At 32.1% G+C, this 20,410-nt stretch overlaps 1 protein-coding gene across 1 annotated transcript; it reads left to right on the forward strand.

The window, feature by feature from the left end:
* The first annotated feature begins 78 nt into the window (after nucleotides 1–78).
* LOC133197293 (phosphatidylinositol 3,4,5-trisphosphate 3-phosphatase TPTE2-like) lies at nucleotides 79–17,159 on the forward strand. Its single transcript, XM_061333254.1, has 15 exons — nucleotides 79–165; nucleotides 374–607; nucleotides 927–1,133; nucleotides 1,518–1,646; nucleotides 3,104–3,270; nucleotides 4,894–4,958; nucleotides 5,628–5,688; nucleotides 6,885–6,966; nucleotides 8,900–9,050; nucleotides 9,591–9,671; nucleotides 9,892–9,997; nucleotides 11,345–11,442; nucleotides 11,586–11,681; nucleotides 13,519–13,592; nucleotides 14,380–17,159. Exons 2-15 carry the CDS (start codon nucleotides 378–380, stop codon nucleotides 14,486–14,488), a joined length of 1,656 nt encoding a protein of 551 aa, XP_061189238.1. The 5' UTR covers nucleotides 79–165; nucleotides 374–377; the 3' UTR covers nucleotides 14,489–17,159.
* The last annotated feature ends 3,251 nt before the right edge of the window (nucleotides 17,160–20,410 follow it).

The raw sequence follows: 20,410 nt of genomic DNA on the forward strand, positions 1-20,410 counted from the left end.
TAAATGACCAATTTACAGGAGAGTTCCGGTGGAAAATGAGACAGATGCACACAACAAACTAACAGAAGTCAGTGATTTTCCGATGATTAAACAGTTGAAAAATTCCAAGAAAAAAGCAATATACTCCCGCAAAACACTAACTTATGCTTGTTAGTACAAGACAAGGTAAGATGAAGTTGTAAACAAAAAAAATTAGGACAGTGAAAATAAGGAGCAGCAGACGACAAATTATGGGAACCACCCCCTTAGTATTAGGCCTAAATAATTTTATCAATTTCACATGTACGGATAAAAATTTTCAGGTATAAACAATGCATTTAATCTGCCACTTTGTTTTCAATATTTGATGATTTGAATATATGAATTTTTGTAGAAGCATGAATAATTATGAACAGTTTGGAAGTCATGTTGAATCAAAACCGCCTCCAGAACTTGCCGTTACATCTGAGACTGCTGGGGGACAGGATAATTCGGGTGATGTACAAATAAGAATGGATAACAATACATCAAATGATGGTACTCTTCAAATTTACAAATCAGATGCTAAAGAAGATGTAGAATATGTTGAGGATCCTGGAGCAAAAGAGATTCCAAGAAGAGGAATTGAGTAAGAGTCCTTTATGGTTTTCATGCATTTACTGGAAGCCATTTTATTGAATAATGATGCACCCCCCTCTCACACCTCTCTGTTCCTACAGGGTTTTTTTTTGTTTTTGTTTTAACTTTTTTTAAAATAAAGAAATGTTCATAGATGAATATAGTCCATCATCAAATTAGAGATTACAAAGGGTAAAACAAAAAATTAACGCCATTTCATTATTCTGGAGAATATTGGAGTGTGAATTAGTCATATTTTTTTTTAGAGAAATATTGATTTTGTTACAGTAAAATTGATTCATTTATACATTCTGTCTTTTTTAATTCAGGGGATTGCAGTGGATTGTAAAAAGCATCCTGGAGCACATAGTATTTAGACTCATTACTGTAGTGCTGATTATCATGGACTTTATTTTTGTCATAGTGGAACTTGCAGACAATGACTGTTCAAAAAACCGAGAAACATTGGAACTTCTGTCACATGTCTTGATCAGTTATTTCATGCTAGAGGTTTTCTTTCGAATTTTCTATCAAGGGTATGATCCTTTACTGAAAATGTTATAAAGTAAAATGAATTAGAGATTCTCATATAAATTAAAAAAAAAAATTTCTTGAATAAATGTCTCTCATTTCCCCTTAATGTATTAACATTTTAATATAACCGACTTGTGTTCATTGAAATTAAAGTTTTCAAGAAATCAAAATGGCTTTATAAATGTTTCAATGAATCTTGAAATGCTATATTGCACACAGACATTGATTATTTATTTCTTTTTCTCAATTTTGTGATCAACCATAATGCCCAGTGAAAAAAATACAGTGTGCATTATGTACCTATATTTATACACATTTTAAATCATTTTCAAATATGAATAATTTTTTATGTCAAAGAAATTATTTTGATATCCTATATCTTTCAGGAAACAGTTGTTAACAGAATGTCGAGTGTTGGAGATGGTGGATATAGGTGTGGTCACTGTCTCTTTTATTGTGGATGTAACATTTTTAATTATTGCAGAAGGGACTTCTTGTGCTAATAATTATGCAAAGTAAGTACTGTAGTACATGTTTCTGCATACAATATAGGAGGGTTGTTAGAAAAGTTCGCGGACAAGTTCTATGGTGAGCGCGCTATTTCCATGAAACCGTTTAAACTCTCCAGATAAAAACTTTACCTATTTTCCAATAAATATACAAAGATTTGGTGTTTTCCGGTGATCCTTAAAAAATATACAGCTATATTAGTTTGATAAAACATGCTTCATAGAGCATGCTACTTTTTTGCACGTTTACATTACATAGACTTTTTATTTAAATCAAAAATTGCACAGTTGTACCGCAGAAAGCATTATGATATTTTACCTGTCGCTACAGTATTCATAAAACGTCACTTGCCGAAATTTTGAATTAAATTGGAGGGTGTATGACTGTTTTATAGCCATTTATAAATAATCAAGGCGTAAAAACAAAGCCAAGAATGGGAACGTCATGGAGCACCGACGTACTAAAAATTTTATGTGTGCAGACAGGAAAATGTCTAAAATAAACTAAAATGCTTTTAGATGCTGCTGGAAATTGCCTACACGTACAAAGGACAAAAGTATTCAAAATGTAGTAGCTTTAAAAGAATGGAAGGATTAACATTTTTAATGATCAACTCCATCGATATCTCAATACCCCACTTATAGCATGGACGTTGCAGCTATGGATTTTGCATGGTTTCCATACCTGACCTCTTAATTGCGTAGACTATTATTTTAAGATCTCGCTAATGTCCGAAACAGCACAAAAGACATTATAGAAGAAAAGTAACATGTCTTGACATAGATATTTAACTTTTCAGTAGAAAAAAGACAAGAAAATTCGAAAGAAATGAAAGATATTTAGAACTATGAAAAAGCTGAACGGATTTGAAATCTGATTGTCACGTCACTTAACGTCAAGTTAATGCTCCGTGAATCCTATGACCGCATAGTAAAAATTGTTGTAAATTTTCAAAATTTTAGTAAATGGACCTGATTTTTTACATACTAATAAACAAAAGATAGGAATTTAATCAGACATAAGTCATACTTCACAGTACACAATAGATTTCCGTAAATCAATGTGTCCGCGAACTTTTCTAACAACCCTCGTACAATATGACACGTCATATTGCTGATCAATAACATTTACTATGTTCGTGCAAATCAAAAATTTTTTGAACAAAAAAAAAAAATATAGAGTCTTCATGCTAGATTGTGAAGTAATTTGATAAAGTGCCCTTTAGGGATTTTTTTGTCATATGATTACACATGTGTAACTTTATTTTTCATATTTCAAAAGTACTTATTTGAAATAAATTCATAATTTCTTCACTTTAATAGTTACACTGAATAGATGCAATACATGTAATACTACATAAGTATTATCATGATAATAGTTTTGTATTGTAAATCACTTAATATATTAAGACTATTATGAATTATATCATTGCAGTTGCAATTAAAGGCATTGTTTTATACAGGTTATTGATTATTGGTCGTGTAGTAAGGATATTACGAATCGCCAGGATAATATTTTTAATGGTTCAGCAAAAGAGGCACATAGCTACAGCTTCTAGGAGAATTGTTTCACAAAACAAACGGCGGTACCAGAGAGATGGATTTGATCTTGATCTTTGCTATATTACTGGTTTGTTGAAAAAAAAAATAACAGAAACCTGTTGGAACATGAAAACAAAACATATAATGGAAAATTTTCTTCAAATCTTTTGATATGATGATAAATGTATTTAATAATTATGACTGTCATTTTAAAATATTTTACCCTAACAAGAGAAAATTCTAATGAATAAAATATTATAGAAGGATTAGCACATACTTTATTTTTTTTCCTTTGCCTTCTTTTGTTTTTAGCTCACCTGAGCCAAAGGCTCAAGTGAGCTTTTCTGATCAAAATTTGTCCGTTGTCTGTCGTTGTTGTTGTTGTAAACTTTTCACATTTTCATCTTCTTCTCAAGAACCACTGGGCCTATTTCAACCAAACTTGCCACAAAGTATCCTTGGGTGAAGGGGATTCAAGTTTGTTCAAATGAAGGGCCAAGCCCTCTTTCAAGGGGAGATAATTAAGAATTAGTGAAAAAATAAATGCATCATTTAAAAATCTTCTTCTCAAGAACCATAGGGCCAGGAAAGATGAAACTCATGTGGAAGCATCTTCAGGTAGTGTACATTCAAGTTTGTTCAAATCATGACTCCCAGGGGTAGGGCGGGGCCACAATGGAGAATCAAAGTTTTACGTAGAAATATATAGGAAAAATCTTCTTCCCAGGAACAGCAAAGCCCAGATTGTTCATATTTATATGGAAGCATCCTCAGGTAGGGTAGATTCAATTTTATTCAGATCATGACCCCCGGGGGTAGGATGGGGCCACAATGGAGGATCAAAGTTTTACATAGAAATGTATAGGAAAAATTTTAAAAATCTTCTTCTCAGGAACAGCAAAGCCCTGATTGATCATATTTATGTGGAAGCATCCTTAGGTAGTGTAGATTCTATTTTGTTCAAATCATGACCCCCGTGGGTAGGATGGGGCCACAATGGAGGATCAAAGTCTTAAATAGAAATATATAGGAAAATATCTTCTTCTGAAGAACTGCAAACCATGATTAGTCATTTTGATATGGAAGCATCCTCAGGTAGTGTAGATAAAATTTTGTTCAAATGATGACCTCCAGGGGTTGGGTGGGGCCCATTGGGGGATCGAAAGTTTTACATAAGAACATATAGAAAAAATATTTTTTCTCAAGAACAGGAAAGCTATGTTTAGTCATATTGATATGGAAGCATCCTCAGGTAGTGTAGATTCAAGTTCAAATGATGACCCCTGGGATAGGGAGGAACCACAACGGGGGATCAAATTTTTACAAAGGAATATATGGGAAAATTTTTTTAAAATCTTCTCAAGTACAACAAAGCCATTTGTTATATTGACATGGAAGCATCATCAGGTAGTTTAAAATTCAAGCACCCCCCCCCCCCCCCCCCCCCCCCCGATAATCTTTTCATTACTGAACTGATTTGTGCTTTTGCCTAGCCAATGTGCTCAGGTGAGCGATGTGGCCCATGGGCCTCTTGTTGAATCTTGGTGGCAATCTCCATGTCTAGAAAATATGCCAAATTTGAACACTTAAAATTCTTTAATAAAAAAAATTTGCAATAGCATTTTTAAAGTTTTGTAAAACTTTTATTGACATGTTCATGTATTTGGCATAAAATGATTAAAATGCTTGAAGTCCATTAATGTTTTTGTAGAGCGTGTGATTGCTATGTCCTTCCCATCAAAGGGAATGATGGCCATGTATCGCAACAGTGTCAATGTAAGAAAATGCTATTTTATCCTTAAAAATAAAATCAGGAGTTCATTTGCTCAATCATGTTGCTGGTTTTTTACTGCTATTGTTTATCAATCTGATTAAAATATTAAGATCCTTTGATATGCTCACATAGATTGCTACACAAGGATCTGAAGAAAAAAACCCATTCAGGGTCACCTCCTCGTGACCTTTTAATTATTCAATCAAACTTTTGCTTCCGAGAATTAAGAATTATCTCGGGATTCAGTTACAGAAGTGAAAGACCTGATGATACACAACTGGAAAATCGTGACCTGGTTTCCGTAGCATGTCAAAAGAACAACCACAGTCTTTTCTGTACAGAAAATTGTTTTTGCCTTGTTTTTTTAAATTAGCTCTTTGTTTTGTACGAAACGGTAAGATCTTCTCCGCAGCTACTTTCACTTCTACATTCATTTTTTCCAAATGTCGCTTAAGTACGATCTCTCTGATCGGTCAAAATTTTAATGAATATTTTTATCAGAAAGGTCAACAGGAGATGACCCTAAATGGATCCTTGTATAGCGATCTATGTGAGCGGATCAAAGGATCTGATTTTAATCAGATTGTATTGTTTATGATACAAGAATCTGAAAACTATTTGCATGTAAATCGATACTTTTTATGGCTAGTTTAATTTATACTTTTTTTCAGGAAGTGGCAAGATTCTTTAATACCAAACACAAGGGACACTACAGAATTTACAATCTATGTAGTAAGAAAAAAATGATACGTTTTAAAATTTTTCTTATGACTATTTATACATGTGAACATGACTATTTATACATGTTCATATGTAGCTCAGTAATTTACTGGTACAGAATAAATTTTGCCATGGCAGTATCCTACATGTATAATAGTATTTTTTGTACATAAACATTGCAATGAAACTGTGAAATAATGGTTGGGGGATGTTTCTTGTTTCTTTTATAGGCTAACTATTTTAAAAGTTTTTTTTAAAGGGAAATTCTCTTGATTTAGTGGAATCTCATGTTGTGTTAAGTGTATTAAATTTATCAAATGTTTTTATGCCCCTGGTTCGAAAAATCCCGGGGTATATTGTTTTTGTCCTGTCTGTCTGTCTGTTGTCAACTTTAACCTTGCCCATAACTTTTGACTGGTTGGAGCTATGACTTTCATATTTCACAGGTGTATTCCTTTGACAAGATCTTTCTTTGGGTACCATCATATTTGACCTTGACCTTGGAGTTTGATCCACTTTTGCAAAATTTTATGAGACTTTTACCTTGGCCATAACTTCTGAACACTTGGTGCTTGGGGTTTCAAACTTCACATGTGTATTCTCTGTGACAAGGCCTTCCTTTGGATACCAACAACTTTGACCTTTTGACCTTGACCTTGGAGTTTGACCTACTTTTTGAAAAACTTTAACCTTGGCCATAACTTTTGAAAGTTGGAGCTAGGGCTTTCATACTTCACATATGTAATCCTTGCGACAAGACCTTCCTTTGGATACCAACCACTTTGACCTTGACCGAGGAGTTTGACCTACTTTTGAAAAACTTTAACCTTGGCCATAACTTTTAAATGGATGGTGCTAGGGCTTTCATACTTCACATATGTAATCCTTGTGACAAGACCTTCCTTTGGATACCAACAACTTTGACCTTGACCTTGTACTTTTAAAAAACTTTAATCTTCGCCATAACTTATGAACAGTTGCAGCTAGGCTTTCAAATTTCACAGGTATATTCCTTGAGACAAGACCTTTCTTTGGGTACCAATATTTTTTAATTTTTGTCCTTGATTTTGACTTGCATTTGAGAAACTTTAACCTTTGCCATAAGCTGCCATATGGTGGCATCAGTGTTTCACAAACACATCTTCTTTTTTTTTTTAGTTTGCTTGTATGATAATCTATGTAAGCTACATGTATCAACCTTTTTTCAGGTGAAAGGGATTATGATGAAACCCTTTTTAATAATTGTGTGGAGAGAGTCTATATTGATGACCACAATGTCCCAAGGCTAAGGTAAGGGTAAAGATTTTATATTTCCTAGAAGAAAGCCCAACAAATTTTGCAGAACATAAATCTTTTCATGATTTATCTATTCACTGTTATCATTTTGGTATTTCATTCAATTGTGTTTTTTTTTATAGAACTATATGTTTAAATACATGTACATTGATTTTTAATTTTACTGAAAACATTTTAAAAAGGATTCTTTTTTTTTTACCGGTACATCCATTTCTTGAAAATTTTAGTATTTCGGAAATAAATCTTGGTTAACAGTAATTTTGTTTAAATGAAGCCCATCTTTTTTGACAATGACAGTACAATAACTGTAATCAAGAGTTAATGTAATTTTTCTTTAATTGATAAACCTGAAACTTAGTTTATATATTTTTCATTTGGGTGACAGGGTGGTTAACAGGGTTGTGTGAATTTCTAAAGTAAAATATCCATATTATTAGTGCATGTTTATTTGGTAAAGGTAGTACTACATGTAGAACATGTATAGTTGAAAAGACCACCTAATAAGACACAGTATCTTGAGGACTGTAAAGTACAGTATTTGATTTTAATGTTTTGTATACTTACCGATAAGTAATGCAAGATCCAAGTGTGTGAAGATTAATTTGTTTTCGATCATTTTTGTTTACATATAGACATAATATCGTATCTTTCTTGAATACAGATGTGCCTCAATACCCATTGTAGGTATGCATGGTGATTGTTCTTGATCGAGTGTGGCATTTTTTGCCATTGTTTTGATATTTATTGAAGAACTCTTCTCTTTGCACACATTTCTTAAACATTTGTTTAATCTTTAATATCTGTTTAATGAAGCAGCACATTTGTTATAACTCATTATTTACTAGTAAATTTGTGTCCTCTCTAGTGTTTGCTTTAAATAACAATAAAACAGCTTTTAGACAACTTTTTCTCTTGATTGTTATCAACTGTATAGAGGAAAGAACTTCATAACTTAATTAGATTTTTGTAAATCTTTGGATTTTAACCTCCACTGGTAATATTCCTTCTTCTATTATTTAAGCTAGATACTTGGGTTAATTACCTAAATGTTGTTTAGTACAGCTTTAGTTATGTGTATGTGTTTTTTTTAACTTTTTATTTTCATTTTATTAGCAATTAATTTTTATAACTTTTTTATTTTCATTTTATTAGCAATTAATAAACTACATAACATGTATAAGCAATAATTTGAATTGAACATGTACATATATTACATTTATATATATATACTGGGGTGTAGTGTATACTTTAAAAAAATGATATATCATTCTATCTTAAAGATTTTCACTTATTTAACTTTTAGTTTTAATTAAAAAAGATTTTTAATGAAACTCAATTTGGAGAATTGACTCTGCATGGTTTGAAGAAGTTGAATTACTATGAATAATGCTTCGATCCACAATGCATTGTGTCAGACTATATTGAAATAAATGGGATAGAATTCTTGGAATATACTCTTAACCTCAGAAAAGAAAATTATGATTTAAGTACTGTTGATAACATGTACCACTTACATGTATCTCCATAAACAATATCATTGTTTTGGTGAAAATTTGTTAATTTAAAATTAATTTGCAAATGTTTTTTTTTTTTGGCCTGCATGCAGTCCCTTATGAGGTTAAGCCATTCCACTGTAAGGCCTTTTATTACATGCAATAATATAAAAGAAAAAAAATCTCCCAATTATTAAAACTTCAATTTGTGAATAAAATCAAAAAGCATTTTCACTCTGATGTAGATTCAAGATTCTTCAATCCTGGATATTGGCATAATGTTCAGGCTACAGTAAGCCAAAATTACACTTGCTAAGTGTTTTCAGCAATTTAAATTTACATGTAAAATACAATGAAACTTAATTAAATGAACACATGTATCTAATATATTTCTTGTCATAAAATTTATCACTTGACATTGTTTTTGATAACAGGGAGATGGTATCTTTTTGTGCCAATGTAGAAGAATGGATGGAACAAGATAAACGGAATGTTATTGCAATACACTGTAAAGGGGGCAAAGGACGAACAGGCACAATGATCTGTACATGGCTTGTACACTGTGGGATATTTGATGAAGCACAAGTATGTGATAATTGAAGAAAAGGATTTTCTTAAAGCAGCTTAGTTTTAAATATTTTGGAAATTTAACCATATAGTGTTATTCATGCTACATGTATCTATTATTACATACACAACAAACTTTTCCACAGGAATAATTCATTTCCATAATGTGAACTAGCTAGCTAACATGCATTTTTATTATTGTCTTGCAACAAAGTTGGAGGGATATAGTAACATACTGTATGTGAGTGGGTTAGTGCTTAATGGAAGTAGTAATTTACTTCAGGAAAGGATTAATATGCTCTTGCAAGAGGAAGCCCTGCTTCACAGTGCCCTTGTTATATATTCCACTGTGAAATTTGTAGGACAAACCCCCTCCCTCTCTAATGGAACTATGTTATTTAAAGATACATTGTAATTTCCATGCTTTCAAAATGGATACATATTCCAGCTTACATGTCTTTATTGTGGAAAAAGATGTGCTGAAAATTGAATTAGGGATTTTTACTTCGCAAATATTGGGATGTTTTGCGTATTAAATAAATCTTTTTATATCTACAGGAGAGTTTAGACTACTTTGGAGACAGAAGAACAGATCTCTCTGTTGGTAAAACTTTTCAGGGTGTGGAAACACCAAGTCAGGTACTTACATTTAAAGTTTTTTGCAATTTTCAAGAACCCCCCCCCCCCCCCCTCCAAAAACTTAAGTGACTTTCTTTGGTTTTTTTGGAAGAGATTGTTTCACTTTTTAGTTCATGTCCATTTTAAAAGAACTGTTATAAGAATTCTGTGAATGCATGTCTTAATTCTGAAAAAAGTGTCCTAATTTTGTATTGATTTTAGAGGTGGATTATATTTTCAGAGCAGATATGTAGGATATTTTGAGAAAGTTAAAAAAGAATTGGGGGGACAAGTGCCACCAGAGAAAAAGAAACGAATTACATCAGTCAAAATAGAAGGATTAGAAGGTCAGTTTGGCAAAAAATATTACAGGATGATTCGAATGAGTCTCATATTCTGTTTTATGTATTATTTTCATTAGATTCTGCTTGATTAGCTGCTGCAGAAGAAATTCAAGTTCCATTTTAAGAGCTCTCTATACACTGCACACTAAAGAGTTCTGATCTTTTGTTATTTTTATGCAGATACAGTAATCTGCCCTTGATCAAGAATAAAATAAATTGAAATGTACAATTTTAAATATTACTTAATTAGTTATAAAATCACACATGCATAAGATTTTAATAGGCCAATACAAATAGATTGAACACTTCATTTGTAGGTATTTTGCCCACTGTTTCATTGTCTTTGAACATTTTTTCTGGGGGTAAATGCAAGGTACCCTAGATATGTTGAAAATGTGATAGATAAGCTCAATACATGTATTTACACCTTTACATGCTATAATTTTCTCAATGTCCAAATAATCTTTTCCTCTAGCTAGTGTATAAAAGGTCCTTAACAGAGTTTAGAAGAGAATTTATTCATGCTCGCAAAAATTGAACATTTGCATAATTTAATGAATTTATTTTGGTAACAAAAACCTTGTTCTAAATTCTCTTTTCTTTACATACATACATAGTCTGTTTCTCCTTAAAAAACAAAAAGCTGTAATTCTACCAAAAATCATTGCAGAACGAAATGCAAACTTGATCTGTAACTCCTCAAGGTAGACTCGTGCTAAAACTAAGCACAATATCTGCAAGAATGAAGGAAAAGAATTTAAAAAAAAAGTGAGACAGACTTACTGTCAGACAGAGGACAGACAAACAGACAGAACAGCAGATGAAAAGGAAACCTACAGTCCTCTCTGGTTTCTCCATTAGGGAGTTAATAGCAAGCATTAAATTCTGAGAACATTACAAGAGCAATACTGAGTCCCCTACTGGAATACTGTAAAACACGCTTATAAAAATGTGCCAGGGACAGACGATTTTGTTTCCTTATATAAATATCCGTTAAGATCACAATATGTTTTAGAGGCACGGGGAATAAAAATAACTTTGCTGTAAGCATCAATTCATTATAAGCGTGTTCACTATAAGCATGTTTTACTGTACACCATAGTTTCATAAAATTAAAAAAAAATCATCAAACAGAACAAAATGAACTTTATCTGTAGCACATCAAGATAGACTTGCATACCAAACTCTATACATGCAATTGTGTAAAAATTAGTTTTAAAAACCAGGTGGGACAGTCTGACTGACAGACGTCCAGATGGAGAGGAAACCTATAATTCACTCTGGTTTCACCATTATGTATGGTAAATAAATAAAATCAATAAAGCTGTACACTGAACTATGCATTTACAGGTGTTGGAAATGGAGATGGGAGTGACCTATCCATGGAAATCAGAGTCGATGGATTACTGATTTATGAATGCAGATTTGGAGATAATATGAATTGCCAGGTTTGACAATGAGGGTGCACAAACAGAAATTGTAGCAATCAAAATTTAAGACATGTTAGTAATGAAGGTCTGAAATCACAGTATCGGTGTATATTTCTGATACCAAGAACTGTTGATATATTTTGTATGATACTTCTTTTCAGGTGACAAAATACACAGATACACACAGTGTGGTGGCCAATTTAGAGAACAGTCCTGTTATTGTGGATGATGTGAAAATTAGATTTTTTTCCACAAGTGTGAGTAGGCCATTTTCATTTTGATTCTGTATTTTACATCTGTTTTCATTTCCAGAGAGTTTTTGTTAAAATAGGTACTGGTTAGGTATGTGCTTCTTTATACGAAGCATTCTGAGAGTATTGCAAAAGCAATACCAGTCCCCTAGTACATAAATTCAGCACAATGTCTGCAAGCATTTAGTAAAAAAAAGTGCAGAAAACCAAGTTGGACAAGCTGACATACAGAAAAACAGATGGATAGACTAGGTGGAAACTTATAGTCCCCTCTGGTTCCAGGTGTAATAACAAGCATTCTTATGAGAGCATTTCTTAAGGAGGTTGGATCCTGCCATCAAAAGTAATGAGAATTTTTTATCAAGTATATTTTTAGAATTTATACACATAGCTGAATTAAAAATCAAAACAAAAAATGGGGGTCAATGCGCGTCTTTTGGCGCTACAAAGCATTTAGTTTGACCTTTTTGCACTGTAAATATGTCTTACACATAAATCAATTTTTAAAGTTTTTCCTCCAGTTTTTTTATTCAAATAAATTATGGGAACAAACACAGTCTTATTTCATCTTGAATAGACACATTAAAATTTGTGACAACGAAATTTTTTTTTCAAATTACTCCGCATGTTCAATTATTTGACCTTTCTGCACTCAAAAATTTCATTTTTCTGGCATTAAAAATTTAACAAGCAAAAATATCATTTGAAAATAATGACATTTTACTGAATTTAAGAAGAATGGTTAAAAGTATCTTATATATTCAGAAAATGAAATAAAAAGTGAGGGTCTGTGATGTAAATTTTTAGATATTACTAAAATAGTGCTAATTTTAAGCTTAAAATAGGGATATTTTTTTCTTGATTTTCACAATATATTTGCTATATTTATCATATATAATGATAGAATTCATGACAGTTTATTTAATATATAATTTAGGACCAGTATAAAACAGTTCACTGCACAAAATAACTCCGTGTGCAGACTGCATGTAAAAATAGGAATCCAAACTTAACATACTTTAAATACTTCGAAAGAGAAAAAAAATGATCATTTTCTTCTAAAAAACCTTCCGCCACAAAATATAGTTCCTCAATTAATTCTTTTGGTATGGAATTTAATAATGGAGTTTTGACTGAATATAGTTTAATTGGCATTGTAGAATCCAAAATTATTGTAAGAATTAAAACTTTATGCAGAATTTTTGAAATATAGGTTAAGATATAAATCTGCTCGAAAGCTCAGGAGCGAACCTCGTTAAGCAATACTAGTCACCTACCAGCAAGTGTAATCTGGTTCCCCTTAAGAAATAAAAAGGTCATAATTTCATTAAAAAAATCATCAAAGTGGAACGAAGTGCAAACTTGATCTATAACTTATTAAGGTAGACTTACATACCAAAAAATCAGCTCAATATCTGCATGCATGTAGAAAAAAGTGTGGAAAACCAAGTGGGACAGACTGACAGACAGATGGACAGACAAGGAGGAAACCTATAGTCCCCCTCTGGTTTCACCAGTAGGGGAATAATAATCACCGAATTATAAATGTAAAGAATGCTTGACTAAAACTTGCTCTGAATTTTTAATATGATGAGTATACACATATAGTATAGATTCTGAATTAAATGATTAACCAGATACACTCCAACTGGGAGTTTAGTGGTACTTATATCACAAACTTCAATGGAAATGACTAAGTTTTGAGATATTCAAGGATTTGAAATGGCAATGTTGAGTCTTAAACAGTGCAGCTATTATAAAAAAAAACATTATGAGGTATGAATGTTGTTTGAATTTTATACCAGCACTATAAAGTACATGCAATGTTAATTTTTTTTTGCAGAAAAACATTCCCCAGGTGTATGACCATTGTGCCTTCTTCTTCTGGTTTCACACCTTCTTCATTGAGGACAATAGGTAAATTCAGTGTTCCACCTAACAGATACAACAATGAAAATTATTAACCCAATGGCACATTTAAAAATCATATAGAACAGGATAGAGATGTCAAATGTATCCTTTAAATAGTTAGACGATCCACCACACATATAAGATAAATATATTTATCTTATACATATGGTGGATACTATTCGTAAGATAAATCTATGCTTAATCAAAAGTTTGTAAAAAACGATTCTTCAACAGATTGTCAGTATTATTTAAAAGACACAGCAGTATCATGTCCAGTGTCCATCTGTCTTGTGTTGTTCACATTTTCGATTTCTTAAGAACCACTGGGCCAATTTTCAATCAATCTTTCGACAAAGCATCCTTGGGTGAAGGGGATTTAAGTTTGTTCAAATAAAGGGCCACACCCTATTTCAAGGGGAGGTAGCTAAGAATAAGTGGAATTATTTAACTTTTAAAAATAAAAATTAATTTATATGGAAGCATCCTCAGGAAGTGTAGATTCAATTTTGTTCAAATGATGAACCCCTCTCCTGCCCTTGGGGTGGAGGGGGGGGGGGGGGGGGGTCACATCACTTGCATGAATATAGGTATGAATATAGGTATTTAAACTTTTCAATACTGAAATGATTTTTCCTTTTTTTCTAGCCAAAGTGCTCAGGTGATTGATGTGGCCCATGAGCCTCTTGTTTAGAATATTTCCCTTAAATATGCAAGCAATTCAAGTGGATAAAAATTTATTTAAACTCCATAAATATATGTATTTTCAAATAACAACGTGTGATAAATCTTGTAGGCTCTGTCTAAGCAGGGATGAAATTGACAACCCTCACAAGAAAAAGGCAAAAGCTGTGTATAAGGAGAACTTTGCTGTTGAACTTAAGTTTGAGGATGTCAAAGAATGACCATGACATGTTGGGACATTTAATCAGTTAAGGAAACCTGCTAAATAATAAGTTTGTAATGAAAAATATGTGAGTAAGATTTGATGGACTTTTTTACAACGTACACTGACAAGAAATGTCAACACTTTTGACATTCATCTTCTAAGTGCAGTTTTGTGTAGATAAAACTTGGTTGTACTCGACTTTGTCAGCTGATACACAGGTACTTTGTAGCTAGTTATATACTTTAATGATATTATTTATATTTAACTCATTTTAAAGATAGTTTAAAATACTCGAAAAAGATACTCTTTTCAATGCATAACACTGAATTTGACTCAAATGTATCTTCCTGGACCAGTATTAAACTGTGATATCAAAATTCACCCATCATGCATTATTACACTTTCAACATTGTAGCAGTAGCGTAATGGGAATGAAATTTGAATTTCAGAGCCTGATTGTATGGTGGTGATTGTAAAACTGAGAGTATGTTTATCTTTGACAGAGAGAATCCTGATTCTATCAGACCTTATTTTCATTAACTCCTGTAATGATAGAATTTAACTGTTTTATTTAATCCATATGGAAGTCATACATGTATGATCCTCAGGTTCTGAAAATCATGCATTGAGTAATTGAAAATGCTCACAAAAATGGCTCTGAATTCCCAAAGTAATGCGAATTTACCCACGGTAATTGTTCAAACTTCATCATTAAAGTTAATCATGTTATATAGGAAAAATGAGTAAATCTTGACTAAAGGACTATATTCGGTAATGACCAATATTTGCCCCCAAAATCAAACTTTGACGGAGAAATATATAATTATGTTCTAAAACAGGGGAATATCTGCAGACTTCAAAGATGTGAATATTTTCATAAGCCATGACGCCATATGTTAGATATGACGTCAGAAAGATGACGTAAATTCAAAATTTCAATGATTTATACAGAAAAAGTGTATATTACGTCGATAATTTGAGTAAAAGTCACCGAGCGCAGGTCTGCTCCAACTCAATATTTTGATATAATGTGTAGAATGATAATATCAATGAAATATGTAAATATTGTTCTTGAGCAGGACTGCGCTCTGTAAATTTTATAGTAAAAATTGAACAAATTTTGTCCATTTTTTCCTTTTTCTGAAAAATAACACAAAATCCAAATAATTTGTGACGTCATAGAAGCAAAAGTTGCCAATAATCTACTTCGAAACTATAATATTTTTTGTTAATTTAGATTTCTCTTACAATATATACAATTCAGCACATTTCAAGAAATTTTAAAAATATGACTTTTGTGGGGGCAAAAATGTGCATATACCGCATATAGTTCTTTTCAGGAAATGCAAATAAAGACACCTACTATGCATTTTCTAATTGGAAATTGATCAACAAAAACATTTTAGGATAAAAAAACTATAGGTATCTAGGCATTTGAAGAAAGTTGCATGATTTTTGTACTTAAACAGTATATATACTTTCATTTCTTCTGTGTACTTCAATTATTTTATAATGCATAGTTTATAAAGTGTTTCCTATCATTGCAAAACACCATAAATCGTTTCTAATTTCATATCATGCTAATTACGGTAGCATTTGTATCTAAGGCTAAATTAAAGGAAAAGTCGATTTCTTTAAATCTGTCTTTATAGGGTAAAAATATCAACGTTTTAAAAGACTGTTTCTAAAACTTTAAAGAACCTTGAATCACACTGAGATGCATAAAATGAAAATTGTTGCATGAAAAGAATTCTTATTTAAGCTTCATTTTGAGACTTTTTGAATTAAATAATAAAGAGTTATCCTTCCTGGCTGAGGATCGGATATCCTTAAAATGTTTTCATTAATATTCTATCTTTTGGATAAAAGTGAAAAATGTAACTTTTTATTGACAAGTGTTATGAAGAAAAGGTCATTCAAGGAACTAGATAGGGCATAAAAGTTTTTAAAGGTTTTCTTGCAAAAAGCAATACTTGGGCAAAATTTGTATTGTAAATTGATACTAGTAAACATGTAACTTAAACATTAATTCTACAATGTACGTATTATGTAGTAGTCATGTATTATGATTAGTTTATTTTAATTGTTTTGTTTATATAAAATTGTAGTGTCGTATTTCTGATATTGTTACATATTGGAAAAAGTTAATTGTGTGATATTTCCTGTTTAATATATTATGTAAGACAAGATGGGAAGTATAATATAATATAATGAAGTACCCTTTGATTAAAAATAAAAAAAAAAACATGAACAAGTCATTTTTGGCTATGCCATCTTTCCAAAAAAGAGATACCTAAAGTCATTTTTTGCATGTTCGTAGTTTTCTTATTGTATAGGTACAACAACACCTATTGTTCATGTATTATACATGTAATTACTAGTATATCAGATGTTGATGGTTATATTTATATGGAAAAACTTATCAATGGCATTCTGATAAAAGGAGAGAGTTGTGTTAGACAACAGAGGATTTTGTTTGGAATCTTAAGTTTTCTCTGTTAAGAAATCAGCATTTTTGAAGTTGAATGCTTAACTCACCCATTTATTCCCTTGCTGCATGTTTTGAAGTTGACAAATTGTAGCATTGTTTTTCTTTATGAAGTATTAACCTGTTTGTGATTACTGGAATAGTAAATAATATGTAGTAAAGAAGCTTGGTTTTTAATAAAGAGGCTTATTTCAATTTTTCTTTTATAGTCTACTTCTTCTTTATATCTTGATTGGCCTTACCTCAGCTAAAAGATCCAAATTTGGAACAAAGTATCTTCAAAAATTGGAATTAAGTCAGCAATTAATCAAAGGAAGATGTAAAAATAGTATGGGGTATTTCAAATACCAATATATCAGAACTGATGACAATTTTTAATACACATGGACAGTACCGGACCATGTTAGTCATAATTTTATTTTCACAGGTTTCAAACTAACATGCATATATTTGTTATAAATTCGTGACATTTAAGTAATAAGGTATAATTTTTAAAGTTGGAAAAACCAAGATTAAAGTTGGAAAAACCAACTTTAAAGTTGGAATTACCAACTTTAATGTTGGAATTTCCAACTTTAAAAAAATATTACGTGGCACTAATACGCTTCCCTAGGTTCTAAAGTTACGGGTCTAGCACAATTTACATATTATTTGACAGACAGACAGATACCATATGTCAAAAGACAGAGAAATTGCCTTTGTTATTTTGAACATCTCTATAGTATTTAAGAGAACAAGATGTGTTTGTGAAACACTGATGCCCCCGTATGGCAACTGATTTAGGTTAAAATTTCTCAAATGCAAATCAAATATGTTGGTACCCAATATAAGGTCTTGTTCCAGGAATATACCTGTGAAATATGAAAGCCCTAGCAGCAACCATTGAAAAGATATGGAAAAGGTTAAAGTTTTTCAAAAGTAAGTCAAACTTAAAGGCTAAATGGTCAAAATTAATGGTACCCAAAGAAAGGCCTTCTCACAAGATACACATGTGAAATATGAAAGCCCTAGCACCAACCATTCAAAAGATATGACCAAGGTTAAAGTTTTTCAAAAATAGGTCAAGGTTAAAGGGTCAAAGTTGTTGGTATCCAAAGTAAGGTCTTGGCACAAGGATTAAATTTGTGAAGTATGAAAGCCGTAGCACCAACTGTTCAAAAGTTATGACCAAGGTTAAAGTTTTTCAAAAGTAGATCAAGGTCAATGGGCCACGATTATTGGTATCCAAATTAAGGTCTTGTCACAAGAATTACACATGTGAGGTATGAAAGTCCTAGCACCAATTTTTCAAAAGTTATTGCCAAGTTTAAAGTTGGGTAAAATTTTGTAAAACTGGGTCAAACTCCAAGGTCAAGGTCAAATATGATGGTACCCAAAGAAAGGTCTGGTCATAAGGAATATACATGTGAAATATGACAGCCATAGATCCAACCAATCAAAAGTTATGAGCAATGTTAAAGTCAATCGCAACTTCTCGGGCCTTTCCGACTAGCGGAAAAACAACCTCGAATGTATTAGACGCCATGACACCCCCCGCCCCCCCCCCCCTTTTTCACAAACTTTGAAATAAATGTGGGAAGACCTCTTATCTGTGGAGTATAGAGTTTAACTTTATTGAATGTAAAGATATTACCTAAAATATACTATAGAAGGGACTTTCAACTCCGTCTATCCTATATTTAAATAAATAGGACGTTGTATAAAATTTTAACATCCGGTGATGTTAATGCATTCGAGGTTGTTTTTCCGACCTCTTACGGAAAGACCCGAGATGATGCGATTGTGTTAAAGTTTTTGCAGACAAACAGACAGACGGACAGACAGGGCAAAAACTACCGGGATATATACCCCCGAATTTTCGATACGGGGGCATAAAACGGATAACTTGACACAGATGTATTTTTTTTACATTCAGTCAAAGTTGTATTGATTCAGCTAATATAAAATCTCATTTCAAAATGATTTGATTTGGAGAAATTAAGTTTTTATTTAAAAAAAAAACTTTGTGGACCTCGTTGACTCCGGAGTTGGACATTTTAGCGGATTGACAGGACGTTTAAAAATGGGAGAAAAGTTTAAGAGGAAAATTTGTGGACATTTTAATGGAAGATTTATGAGACATTTCAGCGGAATTCTTAATAGATCGAAGATATAGTTAAGTAAAAAATAATCGTATATACCACTTCTGTGAGCAGACTAGTCCCTCCTCTCCACCAGGATTTTCACCAGAAAATACATCTAGTTCATTTTTATACAGTACGAGCTTTGCAGTGTTTTGCAGAGGCATCTGCTTGAAACTACATCAGATTTTAGTAAACCATAAACTCTATTGAAAATCGTCAAAAATAGAGCTGAAGACTTAGTCATTAATCTGCAATTTTTGATGACTTTACATTGATTAATTGTTTTTAAGAATTAGATTTATCTCTGAAAAGAAATTTCATTATAATGTCCATTGAATTTTTACAGGTAAAAAATATTTCTTCCACTAAAATATCCACTAAAGTTCTTGCTAAAATGTCCATTCAAGCTTTAGAAACTCCACTCGGCATTTCTCCACTCAAGCCAGATACGAGTACATGCATGGGACCATAATTTTTGCAGAAATAATTTCCGGTATCAATAACATTAAAAGAAAAAAGGCCGGTTTAAGGTATCATTTGTGATCATTCGAGTACTTTCATGAAAACTTTGTCTACAGATTGGAGTGGGGGGCCCAGCCCCCGAAAGCTTTCAGTTTTTAAAGAAGTTTTTTAACAGTTTTTGACTTATTTTTCAGCAATATTTTAGGTATAATTAATGCAATATTGCACACCAAAAATTGATTTATTAATCTTATGTATATTTTTGGTTACAAAAGGAAGCGAGTCCCCTCTTCTAAATCCGCCAGTTCATCTCGATGTGAAGAATTTATTATGAATTTTCCCGAAAAATCTTTTTTATAATGTTGCTAAATCAAAACCATGTCGCTTTTCCAGAGACTTTCTTGGCCTTGACGAACTATGTAACCTATGGTACCCCCTTCATAACAGAGAAACTTCTAAAATGAAATTTTCTAGTAGCTGCAGAACTGTAGCTCTGCAAAAAAAAATTGTCAGACCGGACGATGCCATCCATATAGAGAAAAAAAAATGTATATTTATTGCGCACAAAAAGTTGTGCTCGGTTCAGGATTCTTACCTCAACTGCACAAAAGCTTGATTTCAAAAAAATTCCTCTGACCTTTATTACAGGCACTTGGGGGCTGGACCCCCTTCCATTTTTTTTTTCTTTTTAAATCTTGGTGCACACCAAGAAAATTTACTCTAGATACCAGTGATTTAATTAAAATATTTACAAATCAGTGGCATTTAAAAATAAAATGGAAATATGAAAAGGAAGAAGAATGTTATGCTTTCGATCAATAATCACGCGAAGTTTAAGCAAGGTGAGGCGTAGGATGACGAGAAA

Source organism: Saccostrea echinata, unplaced genomic scaffold (assembly GCF_033153115.1).
Source record: "Saccostrea echinata isolate AGI-Se365-2 ecotype Australia unplaced genomic scaffold, CSIRO_AGI_Sech_v1 ptg000030l, whole genome shotgun sequence".
NCBI classification, from domain to species: Eukaryota; Metazoa; Mollusca; class Bivalvia; order Ostreida; family Ostreidae; genus Saccostrea; species Saccostrea echinata.